Source organism: Taeniopygia guttata, chromosome 25 (assembly GCF_048771995.1).
Source record: "Taeniopygia guttata chromosome 25, bTaeGut7.mat, whole genome shotgun sequence".
In the NCBI taxonomy this organism is placed as follows: Eukaryota; Metazoa; Chordata; class Aves; order Passeriformes; family Estrildidae; genus Taeniopygia; species Taeniopygia guttata.
The window spans coordinates 5974325-5986081 of NC_133050.1; the positions used below are offsets into that span (position 1 = coordinate 5974325).

General features: G+C 66.7%; 1 protein-coding gene across 2 annotated transcripts; it reads left to right on the top strand.

The window, feature by feature from the left end:
- Positions 1–215: 215 nt before the first annotated feature.
- EFNA3 (ephrin A3) lies at positions 216–9333 on the top strand. 2 transcript variants are annotated; one of them, XM_030291576.4, is made up of 5 exons: positions 216–448; positions 6946–7235; positions 8092–8157; positions 8286–8363; positions 8518–9333. In XM_030291576.4, the coding sequence occupies exons 1-5, from the start codon at positions 336–338 to the stop codon at positions 8637–8639; spliced, it is 669 nt and encodes a 222-aa protein (XP_030147436.4). In that variant the 5' UTR covers positions 216–335; the 3' UTR covers positions 8640–9333. The 2 variants fall into 2 exon arrangements, with proteins under 2 accessions (XP_030147436.4, XP_030147437.4); XM_030291577.4 differs by lacking the exon at positions 8286–8363 and having other exon boundaries at positions 8518–8775.
- The last annotated feature ends 2424 nt before the right edge of the window (positions 9334–11757 follow it).

Below are 11757 nucleotides of genomic sequence, written 5' to 3' on the forward strand. Positions count from 1 at the left end.
CCGTGGGTGAGCCAGGGAGATCCCGGTGGCACCGGGGATCCCGGTGTCACCGGATCCCGCAGGGCAGGCGCGGGTGGTGCACCCCCAGGGGTCCCGGTGAGACCCCGATGGCAGCAGGACCTTTCACCGGTAACGCTGCCGGTGCCGAGCCGGTGCCGAGCCGGTGCCGGGGCGGGCCCGGGGTGGCGGCGGGAGCGCGCGCGGGGGCGCGGCGGCGGCGGGCGCGCGCGGGGCGGAGCCGGGCGCCGGGGCCGCGGGGCGCGGGCGGCTCGGGCGGCTCGGGCTCGCTTCTCCCTCCATTCCCCGGCATCGCGGCGGGCTCGGGCGGCGGCAGGATGGCGGCTGGGCTCCTGCCCCTGCTCCCGCTGCTGCTGCTGCTACCGGGCCGGGGGCCGCCGGGGGTCCTGGGCAACCGGCACGCCGTGCACTGGAACAGCTCCAACCCGCAGTGAGTGCGGGCGGGGGCGCCGGGACCCGCACCGGGAGGCGGGGGAGGGGATGGGGGGTGTCCCCGGGGCCGCGCGGGGTGGGGGCACCGCCGGGAAGGACGCGGCGGCGACACGGCGGGGATCGCGCTGAAGGATGCGCTGGGGGCGGCGGGCGACACCGGGACTGCGGGACCCCCGGTGGCGGGCTCCTCCCGGTCCCCGGCTGCCGGTGGTGCCTCTCGCCCTGCCCGTGAAGTCGCGGATCGCTGCGGCGGGAGGGGGGCGGCCGCCCGGCCGGTTCGTGTCCCGGTGGCCGCGCTGCCGGGCGGGGCTCGGCGGCTCCCGGTGCGGGCGCGACGAGGTCGTGGGCACCGGGAGAAGAGCCCCCCCCGGTGAGAGCCAGCGCTGAGCCACCGGGGACAGCGGGGACAGTCTGGCTCCCCCAGACATCCATCTCCCGGCGCGCCGGGGTGGGCAGGGGTCCCGCTCCCCCCGCATGTCTGGGTGCGGGAGCGGCACCGGCGGCGCGGCGGAGGCGGGGGGGGCCCGACAGGTGCCTGCCGCCCCCCACCGTCCTTGCCCGGCAGCGGTGGCTCCGGGGCTGCGGGGACAGCGGAGGGTGGGAGCGGCCACCGGGAGCGGAGCAGTCGGGGGTCGGTGGCCTTGGCCGCGCAGCCCCTCCCTCACACCCTGCGCCGGGGCTGCCTCTGCCCTCGCCGGCGCACCCGCAGCTGGAAATCGGGATGTGGATGGGCACGGTGTGGGCTGGACCCTCTGGGGAAATGGGGGCTGTGGTGTGTCCGTGGATCCTTCCACGCGGATCCGCGCCGGCTGCCATCGCCCACCTCTCCGTCCCTCGCTGGTGCGAGCGCCCAGGGGTGTGGCGGGGACACGCATCCAGCCAGAGCATCCTCTGGTGCCCGTTCTCACACAGGGGCTCCCCCAATCCCACTCCCCTTTTGTGCAGGGTGGGAGCAGCCCCGGCAGCCCCCTCCCCTGCCATTGGGATTGTGTCGCCAGGCGGAAGCTCGGGCCCCATAAATCGTGCGTGTGCGCGACGTGCCGAGGCGCAGCACAATGCTGAGGTGTCGCCACGCTCGGCACCCCCTTCACCCCCATCCTCCCCACACCGTGACATCGCCACGACATCCCACTCTCATCTCACCGTGACCCCCCAAATCATCACCACCACCTCCCGCTGCCCCGGCACCTCTGGAGGGACAGGGTGGAGAGGGGGTGGCAGTGCCCAGGCCGTGCCAAGGCGGGGGTGTCGCAGCCAGATGCCCGCACCCCCTGCGCAGGCGTGTCTGGCACGGCCGCCAGCGTCCGGCTCGGGGCATGGGCGGCGCGGTGGGGGCGGCTGCGGCAGAGCCGTGTCCCGGGGACTCCGGAGCTGATATTTATTGTTAGGCAGTGCGGCAGCTCGGACGCAATTACAGCCGCACGGCAAAGTGTCTGGATTGGATAAATTATGGGGGGAATTAGGCTCCCTGGGCCGCAGCCTGCAAATCCCAGCAACCCTGCTGCAAGTGGAGCCATAAACAAGCTCGGCGCGGCTCTCCGGGGAGGAGGGGGTTGCTGGCTGGGCCACGAATTTATTGTGGATCCTGCCATGCCACCCTGGGTACCCCTGGTGCTGCCCTCAGTGGGACAACAGGGTGAGAGGCAACGCAAAGAGCAGCCTGATGGTGCCTTGGGAAGCAGCTCAGCCCCTTTGGCCGTGTGGGGGTGGCAGGGGGTCAGAAAGGGTCCCCAAGCAGGCAGAGCACCCCTCGTGCTGTGGATTTGGGGTGTGTTGGTTAATCCCAGGGGAGGTGTGAAGGTGGGATGCTCAAACCCTGCTGCTGCTCGGCCTGGTTGTTGGTGCAGCTGTGCATTCCATCCCGCTGTCCCATCACCTCTGCAGGCAGCAAGCCCTGGGGGTGTGGGATGACCCTTGACTCATCCCTGCCCTCCTCTCCCCCATCCTGCCAGGAATAGGCCTGGTGGCATGGGACAAAGGTGCAGGACAGCCACGTCCACCCAGCACTAGTTTTTTTGGGGCCTGTGACCCATTGAGCAGGGTCAGGGATTCCTGGAGTGACCCCAGACAAGCCAGATCCTGGCGTGCTGGAGGCTCTCTCCCTGCTGTGTGTCCAGATGCCAAGATGGGGACAGCAATTTGTCCCTGTTCATGGACACAGACACGGCCAGCACCCCAGAGCAGGTTGGGGTGTACCACCCTGTGCCACTGGCTGATTTGGGACACGAGGATGCTCCAACTGAGGGCATTGGGTGCCGTGGAGGGGGTGCTGTGACACAGGGGTACAGAGGGTGCCTGGCTGCGGTGTGGGGGTCAGAGCCCACCTGTGTGCGGGCAGCTTGTGGCACCTTGTGCAGGCACACGGCTCGTGCAGCTCCCCCAGCACTGGCACTGCCACCACGCTCACCTCTTCAAAGGTGGTTTTGTCTGGCCTAGGCTGTGCTGCAGGCAGTGAGGGCTGGAGTGGGATGTGGAGAGGGTTGGAGTGGGCCCTGGAGAGGCCTGGAGTGGGCTCTGGGGAGTGTCTCACACAGGAGAGGAGCCACATCCCTGCAGAGCAGGTCTGGAGGGGCCCAGGCTCCTCTGCAGCAGCCAAACCCCAACACCAGGGCTGTGCCTGGCCAGATCCCCCCACCCCATAACCACCAGCACCCACAGGGCTGAGGAGGAGTCACCCACAGCAGGAGGGACCCGCGGGTCTGGGGGCACCCAGCTGCAGCTGTGCCCAAGCAGGGACAGTTCCATGCCCACTCGTGGAGCTGAATGTCGGCACAGTGCCAACAACACCCCCTTTGGCACCCCTAGGCTGGTTTGGGGGCTCAGCCAGCCCTCACCCCATACCTCTGCCCTCCAGGATGTGCACCCAGAAACCCCAAAAACCCCACCACACGTGGGTGCTGGTCACAGGAGCGGGTGCCCACGGGCAGAGCGCGCCGTGCCCCGTGAGTCACGGCGCTGGGCGGCACCGAGCCCCGGCAGCACCGACGGCGTTCCCGTGGGAGAAGCGGCTGCGGTGTCGGGGTGCAACAGGGCCGGGGCCACCTGCTCCTGCCCGGGCTGGTAATTGAGTCACCGGTTGCAGATTGATGGTTTAATTAAAACCCAATTAGAAAGCTCATTGATCTTGTTAGCAACGCGGGAAGGGGCCGGTTTTAGTCGGGATTACGGGGATTTTTTGCCGTCGATAGTGACGGTGGCACCTGTAGGGTGCTTGGGGAGGGCTCTGCCTGTCCCACCGGTGCCACCCACGCGTGGATCAGCCCTCACTCCCCCCTCGGAGCATTCCCCACGCAGTGAGGTGGCCCTGGGGACACCGTGTGCCGGCGATGCCGTTAGCGCCTTGCGGCTGCGCCAGGCGAGGCCGGGGGGGGTTGTGCCGTGGCTCGGTGCCACCCGTGTGCGTGGGCAGCGTCGCGGGCGCTGTCTGCCGAGCCAGCGCGCGTGTGCGTGGCCGTCTGGGCGCCGTGACTGTGCAGCGCTGGCTGCGTGGGGAGGGCTGGCACGGGGTGGGGGGAGACACACCGTGCCCCCCATCTCCCCCACGGTGGGTGCAGGAGGACGGTCGGTCTGTCGGTCTGTCCGTCTGTCCCGCTGTCCTTTAGGGTGGCCCGGCCGCAGCGCTCGTGTGGCACAGGGTGACGGGAAGGGGACTCGTAAATCAATGGCACTTTTTTGTTCCCCGGGTGATGGATGGGCGGCGGATGCGCCAAAAGGACGAAGCTACAGGAGCTGAACAAAGAGCCTGGCTGTGCTGGGGGCTGCCCAGTGCTGGGGGGCACCGCATGGAGGGCACACCACGCTGCCCTGCTCCTCGCTGCTGGCACCACCCATGTGGGGTGCTGAGCCCAGCTCTGGCCCCGCTGCCCTCCAGGCCTCTCCAGCACCATGGCAGCGATTCTCTGGAGTGTGGGGGTCCGGCCGGGGGTCTGGTGCCACCGTGCCACCGCTGCCAGGGCGTGCTGCAGTGCACCAGGCGCTCCCCAGCAGTGTGGGAGCCAGCGTGCGGCACGCAGCCCGGATTTATGACAGCAGATGGGAGCGGAGTGGCCACCCGGCTCTGCCAGGTAGCCAGGAGTGCCACCAGGGTGCCACCAATGTCCCTCCGGTGTGGGGCCGGTGGGCAGCGAGCCCGGGGCCGGTGCTGCCAGGGGACATCCATCTGCCCAGCGTGACAGGCTGCTGGAAGGTACCAGTGCCTCGCCAAGCCCTGCTCTACAAACGCAGTCGTGCAGAAGTGATGCTGCCCGTTCTCCTCCCGCACTTAACCCTTCGGGCACTGCCAGAGCCCACCATCCCCACCGGCCATGCCATGGCTGCTGGGGTCTGGGGTATCGAGGGTCCATCCCAGCCCAGGTTGCTGGTGCTTCCCATGGCTGTGGAGCTGGCAGGGAGCAGCTCATGGCTGCTCTGGGATGGGTGCTGGTGAGAAAAGAGGCAGAGTCCCTCTCCCAGAGTGTCTGTTCCTGCCCTTCCACCCCAAACCAAAGCTCAGGGCCTTCTGGATGGTGCTGTCAGCAGATCTTGGACCACTTGGGCTCATTGCACTGAAGGGGCTGCCGGATTTGGGGGTATCTAGAGTTGCTGCTCTGCAGTGACTGTGCAGGAGACAAGCGTGACAAGGACACGGTGTTGTGGCCAAAGCTGCTACTGGATGTCCCTCAGGCTGTGGTGGCCCTGTGGCTCTCCCCAAAGGGGCCATTCCCCAGCCCCTCCCAGCTTATGATGATGCCTGTGGGCTCCTGCCATGCTGTGGCAGCTGGCAATGCCCGTGGGAGTCATACCATGGCCATTGCCACACCACCTGAGGCTCCTGTACCCTGCCATGGGTGCTGCTGTCCCCCAGCCCAGGGGACATTTTGGTGCATCGTTAGTGAGGCTGTTTATCATTTCTTAATGAGCTGTGGCTTAACGAGGCCCAGCTTGGGGTCCCAGGGGACTGTGCCACAGGGGAACGGGGGTTACCCCGTGACAGAGTGCCACTCGTGACACTTTTCCTCGTCCCTCTGTCCCTTGGCACAGCCACAGCCCGGCTGTGGGGAGCCCCAGCTGTGGGTGCCCTCCCCGGTGTGGGGCAGCTGCTATTGGGGTACACCCGCGTCCCAGCCCTGCGTCCCGCGTGGAGTTAATTGCAATTTTCTCCTCGGGGCCATTTCTTTAATAACAAACCTTTTTCTCCCCCCTCCCCCCTTCCCACCACATCAAAGGGGGAAGATGAAAGGTCCCGGCGCCCGCTCAGCAAGGGTGGCTGCCTCAGCACCTTCCCGGCGGAGCAGTTGCCGGCGGGTACCGGGATGGGCTGCGGAGTAGCGGCTGCGCAGCGAGGGAGGGGCCGCGTGGGGCTGCGCTGCTGTCCCACGAGTGATGAATTCTGCTTCAACCACCCCTCCGCTGCCCACCCAAATACCGGAGGCGGCGCGTTTTGTCCCCCTCCTTTGCCACCCGACACCGGTGGTGTCTCCGCCGCTCTGCTCCGGTGCCGCGGGCGTTGGCGGCGTGCCGGTGCTCCTCGAACATCGCCGTGGGTGATGATGCAGGGTGGGGCGTCTACACGCGTGGCCCTGCCCGCTGCCTGCCCAGCCCTGCCGGGGAGACCCACGGAACCGCTCGGGGACCCGGAGTGATGCTTTGGGGGTTCACGGTTTGAGTTTTGCCTTGAGAGGTGGGAAAAGGTGCAGAAGCAGCAGCTGGAGCTCCCACGCGTGCCGGGATGCTGCTGGCCGTGTCCCGCGGGTCTCCGGTCAGGGTCCGGTGCCGAGCCAGCTCCCGGTGCTAATTAATTGGCAGGACCGGTGGTAATTAATTGGCAGGAGCAGCGGGTCAGAGCGGCGGCGAGGATTACCGCGGCCGGGATTTCCATCGGGCGCGGATTAGGAGCCAGCGGAGCCTCTCCCGAGTGGATCTGAGGGGATTTCTTGCTCCTAATCAATGTAAATGAGGCTCCCCCAGGGCCACCCTTTACGGCATTAACGAACTAACGGGATTAACCGGAGCGGGGTGAGAAATCCTGGCTCCGAGCGGCGACGCGTGCCAGGGCCGCGGTGGGCGGCAGCGGTGGGTCGGCTCCAGGCTGCTGGAAATGGGGAATGCCAGGGAATTCCAGGCAATTCCAGGGAATTCCAGGGAATTCCGAGGTCCCCGCGCACCCACGGGCTGTGCCCCGTGGAGACCCCGGTGCCTGTGGGACACTGATGCCCTTCTGGGTATCCTCTTTGAGGTTGTCTCGTAGTTCTGTGCTCTTCTCTGTCCCACCTCTGCATGTGGCTTGATGCCTGTCCCCCACCAGGTCCCCCCGTGGCCTCCAGGACGGAGGTTCTGCCCCACTCGTGAGGCTCAGGCCGTGCAGGGGTCCCACACAGGGGTGGAACAGGGGTGGAACAGGGGGTATCACTGCTCCCACAGTTCCAACATCATCCAGCCTCTGGCTGCCCTTGGAAATCCCAGTTTGGGGAAGTTCAGGGCGTGTCCCTGACCTCCCACCCCTTCCTTCCCTCGCAGCCTGCGGCGGGAGGGCTACACGGTGCAGGTGAACGTCAACGACTACCTGGACATCTACTGCCCTCACTACAACGCCTCGGTGCCCGAGCACCGGCTGGAGCAGTACGTGCTCTACATGGTGAACGCGGAGGGGTACCGCACCTGCAACACCAGCCAGGGCTTCAAACGCTGGGAGTGCAACCGGCCCCACGCGCCCCACAGCCCCATCAAGTTCTCGGAGAAGTTCCAACGCTACAGCGCCTTCTCGCTGGGCTACGAGTTCCGTGCGGGGCAGGAGTACTACTACATATGTACGTGGGGTGCTGGGGAGGGACCCCCACACGGCCCCCAAGCCCCCCATCGGGTCCCACCCCAGTTGGGTCCCCTCAGGTCCCACCTTTGTCTGGTTCCCCAAAATTGGGCAGCTGTTTCCCCTCTAAGAGTGGGAACCTGGAGCTCTGGGAGGGGTTGAAGGAGCAAAAGGGTGGAGGAGAGGGGATTTGCATGGTGCAGGGAAAGATGAGGAGAAGGTTGGGGCTGTGGATGGGGTGTGATGGGGTGCTGGGGGATGGTGATGTAGGATGTAGGATCAGGGATTGCAGCATTGGTGCCAGATGCTGGAGCTGATGGTTCAGGCCTGGGGTGCTGGTACAGGGCATTGGTGCAAGATTTGGACCCCCACACAGCCCCCAAGCCCCACCTCGGGTCCTACCCCAGCTGGGTCCCCTCAGGTCCCACCCCTCTGCGTCCCCTTGGGCTGGTTCCCCAAAATTGGGCGGCTCTTTCCCCTCTAAGAGTGGGAACCTGGAGCTCTGGGAGGGGTTGAAGGAGCAAAGGGGTGGAGGGGAGGGGATTTGCATGATGCAGGGAACAGAGGGGTGTGGGGAAAGATGAGGAGAAGGTTGGGGCTGTGGATGGGGGTGTCAGTGGGGGATGGTGATGTAGGATGCAGGATCAGGGATTGCAGCGTTGGTGCCAGATGCTGGAGCTGATGGTTCAGGCCTGGGGTGCTGGTACAGGGCATTGGTGCAGGATTTGGGGTGCTGCTGCATTCCCCCAGCCCAGAACACACCCCTGGGCAGTACCTGACCCCTCTCTGTCCACCGAGGGGTGCTGGGGGTGGGATCACTACCACGGAACCCCTCTCAGCACTCTCTTACCTTGCAGCCACGCCAACACACAACCACCACCGGGCCTGCCTGAAGATGAAGGTGTTTGTCTGCTGCTCCTCCAGTAAGTACCCCCGTGCCCATCCCGGGGGCGGCGAGGCTGGCCGGTGGGTCCCCCGTCCCTCCTGAGGGGAGGGGGCTGCATGGGGGCATCCAGGGAGTGTGACCCCCGTCCCCTCTCTCCCTCCACAGCGTCGCACTCCGGGGAGAAGTTGGCACCCACCCTGCCCCAGTTCACCCTGCGGCCCGAGGTGAAGATCGAGGACCTGGGTGAGTCCTGCACAGCCCCCGGCCCCCCAGCACCGTGACCCCATCCCTGTCCCTGTCCCCATCCCCGCCGCCGCCCCTGGGGCATCCCCAGCTATGGGGGTAGGGGGTCAGGACCACCCTGCTGCCCTCCTCATCCTCTCGCTCCTCCCCACAGAAAACTTCAACCCGGAGATGCCGAAGCTGGAGAAGAGCATCAGCGGCACCAGCCCCAAGCGGGAACACTTACCCCTGGCCGTGGCCGCCGCGCTCTTCCTCATGACCCTATTGGCCTCGTAGCTCCCGGCACCCATGGGTGCGACCCCCTCGAGCTGCTGCCCCTTGTGAGAGCCAGCGGGGAAGCACCGGGAGCCCACCACCCCCTGCCCGGAGAGCCGCCAGCGGAGCTGGGAGCACGGCACGCACCGATCCGGCTGGACTCGCCTTCCATCCTGCACAGGGATGCGACCGGGATCCATCCCCGGAGCCGTCCCCCGGAGCCATCCCCGGGATCCGTCCCCGGGAGCTGTCCCGGGATCCGTCCCCGGGAGCTGTCCCGGGATCCATCCCCGGAGCCGTCCCCGGAGCCATCCCCGGAGCCGTCCCCAGGAGCCATCCCCGGGATCCGTCCCCGGGATCCGTCCCGGGATCCGTCCCCGGGAGCCGTCCCCGGGAGCCGTCCCCGGGATCCGTCCCCGGGATCCGTCCCTGGAGCCGTCCCCGGGATCCGTCCCCGGGATCCGTCCCCGGGATCCGTCCCCGGGAGCCGTCCCCGGAGCCATCCCCGGGAGCCATCCCCGGGAGCCATCCCCGGAGCCGTCCCCGGAGCTGTCCCTGGAGCCGTCCCCGGGATCCGTCCCCGGAGCCATCCCCGGAGCCGTCCCCGGGAGCCGTCCCCGGGATCCGTCCCCGGGAGCCATCCCCGGGATCCATCCCCGGGATCCGTCCCCGGAGCCGTTCCCGGGATCCGTCCCCGGAGCCGTCCCCGGGATCCGTCCCCGGAGCCATCCCCGGGATCCGTCCCCGGAGCCATCCCCGGGATCCGTCCCCGGAGCCGTTCCCGGGAGCCGTCCCCGGGATCCGTCCCAGGAGCCGTCCCCGGGATCCATCCCCGGGAGCCGTCCCCGGGATCCGTCCCCGGGAGCCGTCCCCGGGATCCGTCCCAGGAGCCGTCCCCGGGAGCCATCCCCGGGAGCCGTCCCCGGAGCTGTTCCCGGGATCCGTCCCCGGAGCTGTCCCCGGGATCCGTCCCTGGAGCTGTCCCCGGAGCCATCCCCCGGAGCCATCCCCGGAGCCGTCCCCGGAGCCATCCCTGGGAGCCGTCCCCGGGACCGCGGGGTCCTTCCCGCAGCTCCCCCGGTGCCCCCGTGGCTGCCCCGTGGTTGGGGGGCAGCACCGACCCTGATGAAGGCAGGGCGGTCTGTACATACCCATATAGATCTATACATACTGTACAGAGAGCGACTACAGAGATATATCTATACTGTACCATAGGCAGCGGCGCCGGCCCCGGGCTGGCTTGTACATAGTCGAACGTGTTGGATTTTCCTCGTCTTCCGTGAAGACCCGACCTATGCAAACGCACAGACACTTTTTGGGGAAAAACAAAACAAACGGAAAAAAAGAAAAAAAAAAAAAAAACAACATTCTCGATCTTTTTTTCAAGTGCTTTGGCTGGTGATTTTCATATTCTGCTCTTAGTCTATAAAAAAAAATAATAAAAGGATAAAAAAAGGGATCCCTGTCACGGTGGTGTGCAGCACTTCCAGCACTCGGAGGGGTCCCAGGGGGGCTCCGGCTCGGCCAGGCGTTCAGGAGAGGGCTGATCCCACCGTGCCACCCCCTTGCCGGGCACAACTGGGCTGGGTACCGCTGGCAGGAGGACGTGGTGCTTCCCACAGGAATGTGGCGTAGACAGCAGGAGCACTTGAAGGTAAGGGCGGCACGGGGGAGCTTGGCACGCAGCCCTGGGGGTGCTGGGGTGGCATTTGGGAGCAGGAGAGCCTTCCTCACCATCCTCACCAGCAGACATGGGGTGCTGGCAACCCCATGGGAACTGCGGCATCGCCCCTGCGGCGCGTCTGGCTGGGCTGGGCATGTCGGCTCCTGCCTGTTCCGGGGGGATCTGGCACACGCTGGTGGCTCCTGTGGGGTGGGGGACACCATCATCATCCCCCCACCACCTCCAAGCAGGAGGATGTGGCAGCTGGGTGATGCCTGGGGGTGGGATTGCATCTAAAGGGGACCCCCCAGACCCCCACAAACACAGTGGAGCAGTTGTGGGGCTCCTGACCCTGTGCCCTGGGAGGGGACAGCCACTGTCCCCACAGGGCAGCAAGGCATGAGGGGCTGTGAGACCCCCGCTGCCGGTGTGGATTCCTGAGGAAGGGGTTCCTCACAGCCCCGGAGAGCAGGGCAGCCACTCTCCCCCACCCAGAGGTGCTGCTGGGCGGTGGCTGGGTGTCCCGCCGGCCTGGGCTTGTCTGGGTGCAGCAAGAGTCGAGGAACCCGTCAGACGGGTCCTGGAGCTCTCCTAGCAGGCGCTGGGTTCTCCACATCCACCCCCCGAGCTCCAAGCTCCGAGCTCCAAGCGCCGAGCTCCATCAGGCCTAGCCTGACATGGAGCTGTGGTCCCTGCCATGGGGACCTGAGGTGGCACTGGCAGCTGTCAGGGCACGGTGGGCACGGTGTGGGCAAGGCCAAGTGCCACATCCAGCCAGGTGCTGATTGCCAGGCACTGGCCGAAGCGCCTGGCCCGCTGTGGTGCCATGCTGGTGGCACGTGGCGCGGTGAGGCTGACACAGCTTGGGTGGCCAGTGCCCTGGGGGGGTGTGAGAGCTGGAGTTATCACCCTGGCACAGAGAGTTCTGCCTGCAGGATCCCTCCTGCCACTCACCTCCACCCTGGCACCGCTTCTTGTGTGTGCGTGGCACCAGCGATGGCTCGGTGGGCACCTGGCTCAGGTTAGGGTTAGGGTTAGGGTTAGGGTTAGGGTTAGACAGCCTAGACCCACCAGGAGACTTTTGGGGCGCTGGTGGAGGGGATACCCAAGCCCAGCTGCCCCAAATCAAGTGGGGGACCATTGTTGGGACCCCAGTGCTGATGTTTGGGTGCCCCTTGGGTACTCTGGGGTTCCACAGCCTTGGCAGCAGATCCAGGCAGAGGGAATGTGTGCCAGGAGCAGCAGTGTGGCACGAGGTTCTGCCTCACCTTGGGGCAGCTCCCCTGCGTGGTGTGGGCAAAGGAAGGTCCTGGCACGGCTGGACAGCTCTGCTCCCACCAGGCTGGCATCAGGCCATGCCTACCTGCCATGCCTACCTGCCAGGCTGCACGCAGCTGGCACTGCGTCACCGCGGCCTTCGCTCCCGGCCACAAACTGGACGGCTCCTCTTCCTCCCCCAGCCTTGTGTGGGTGACG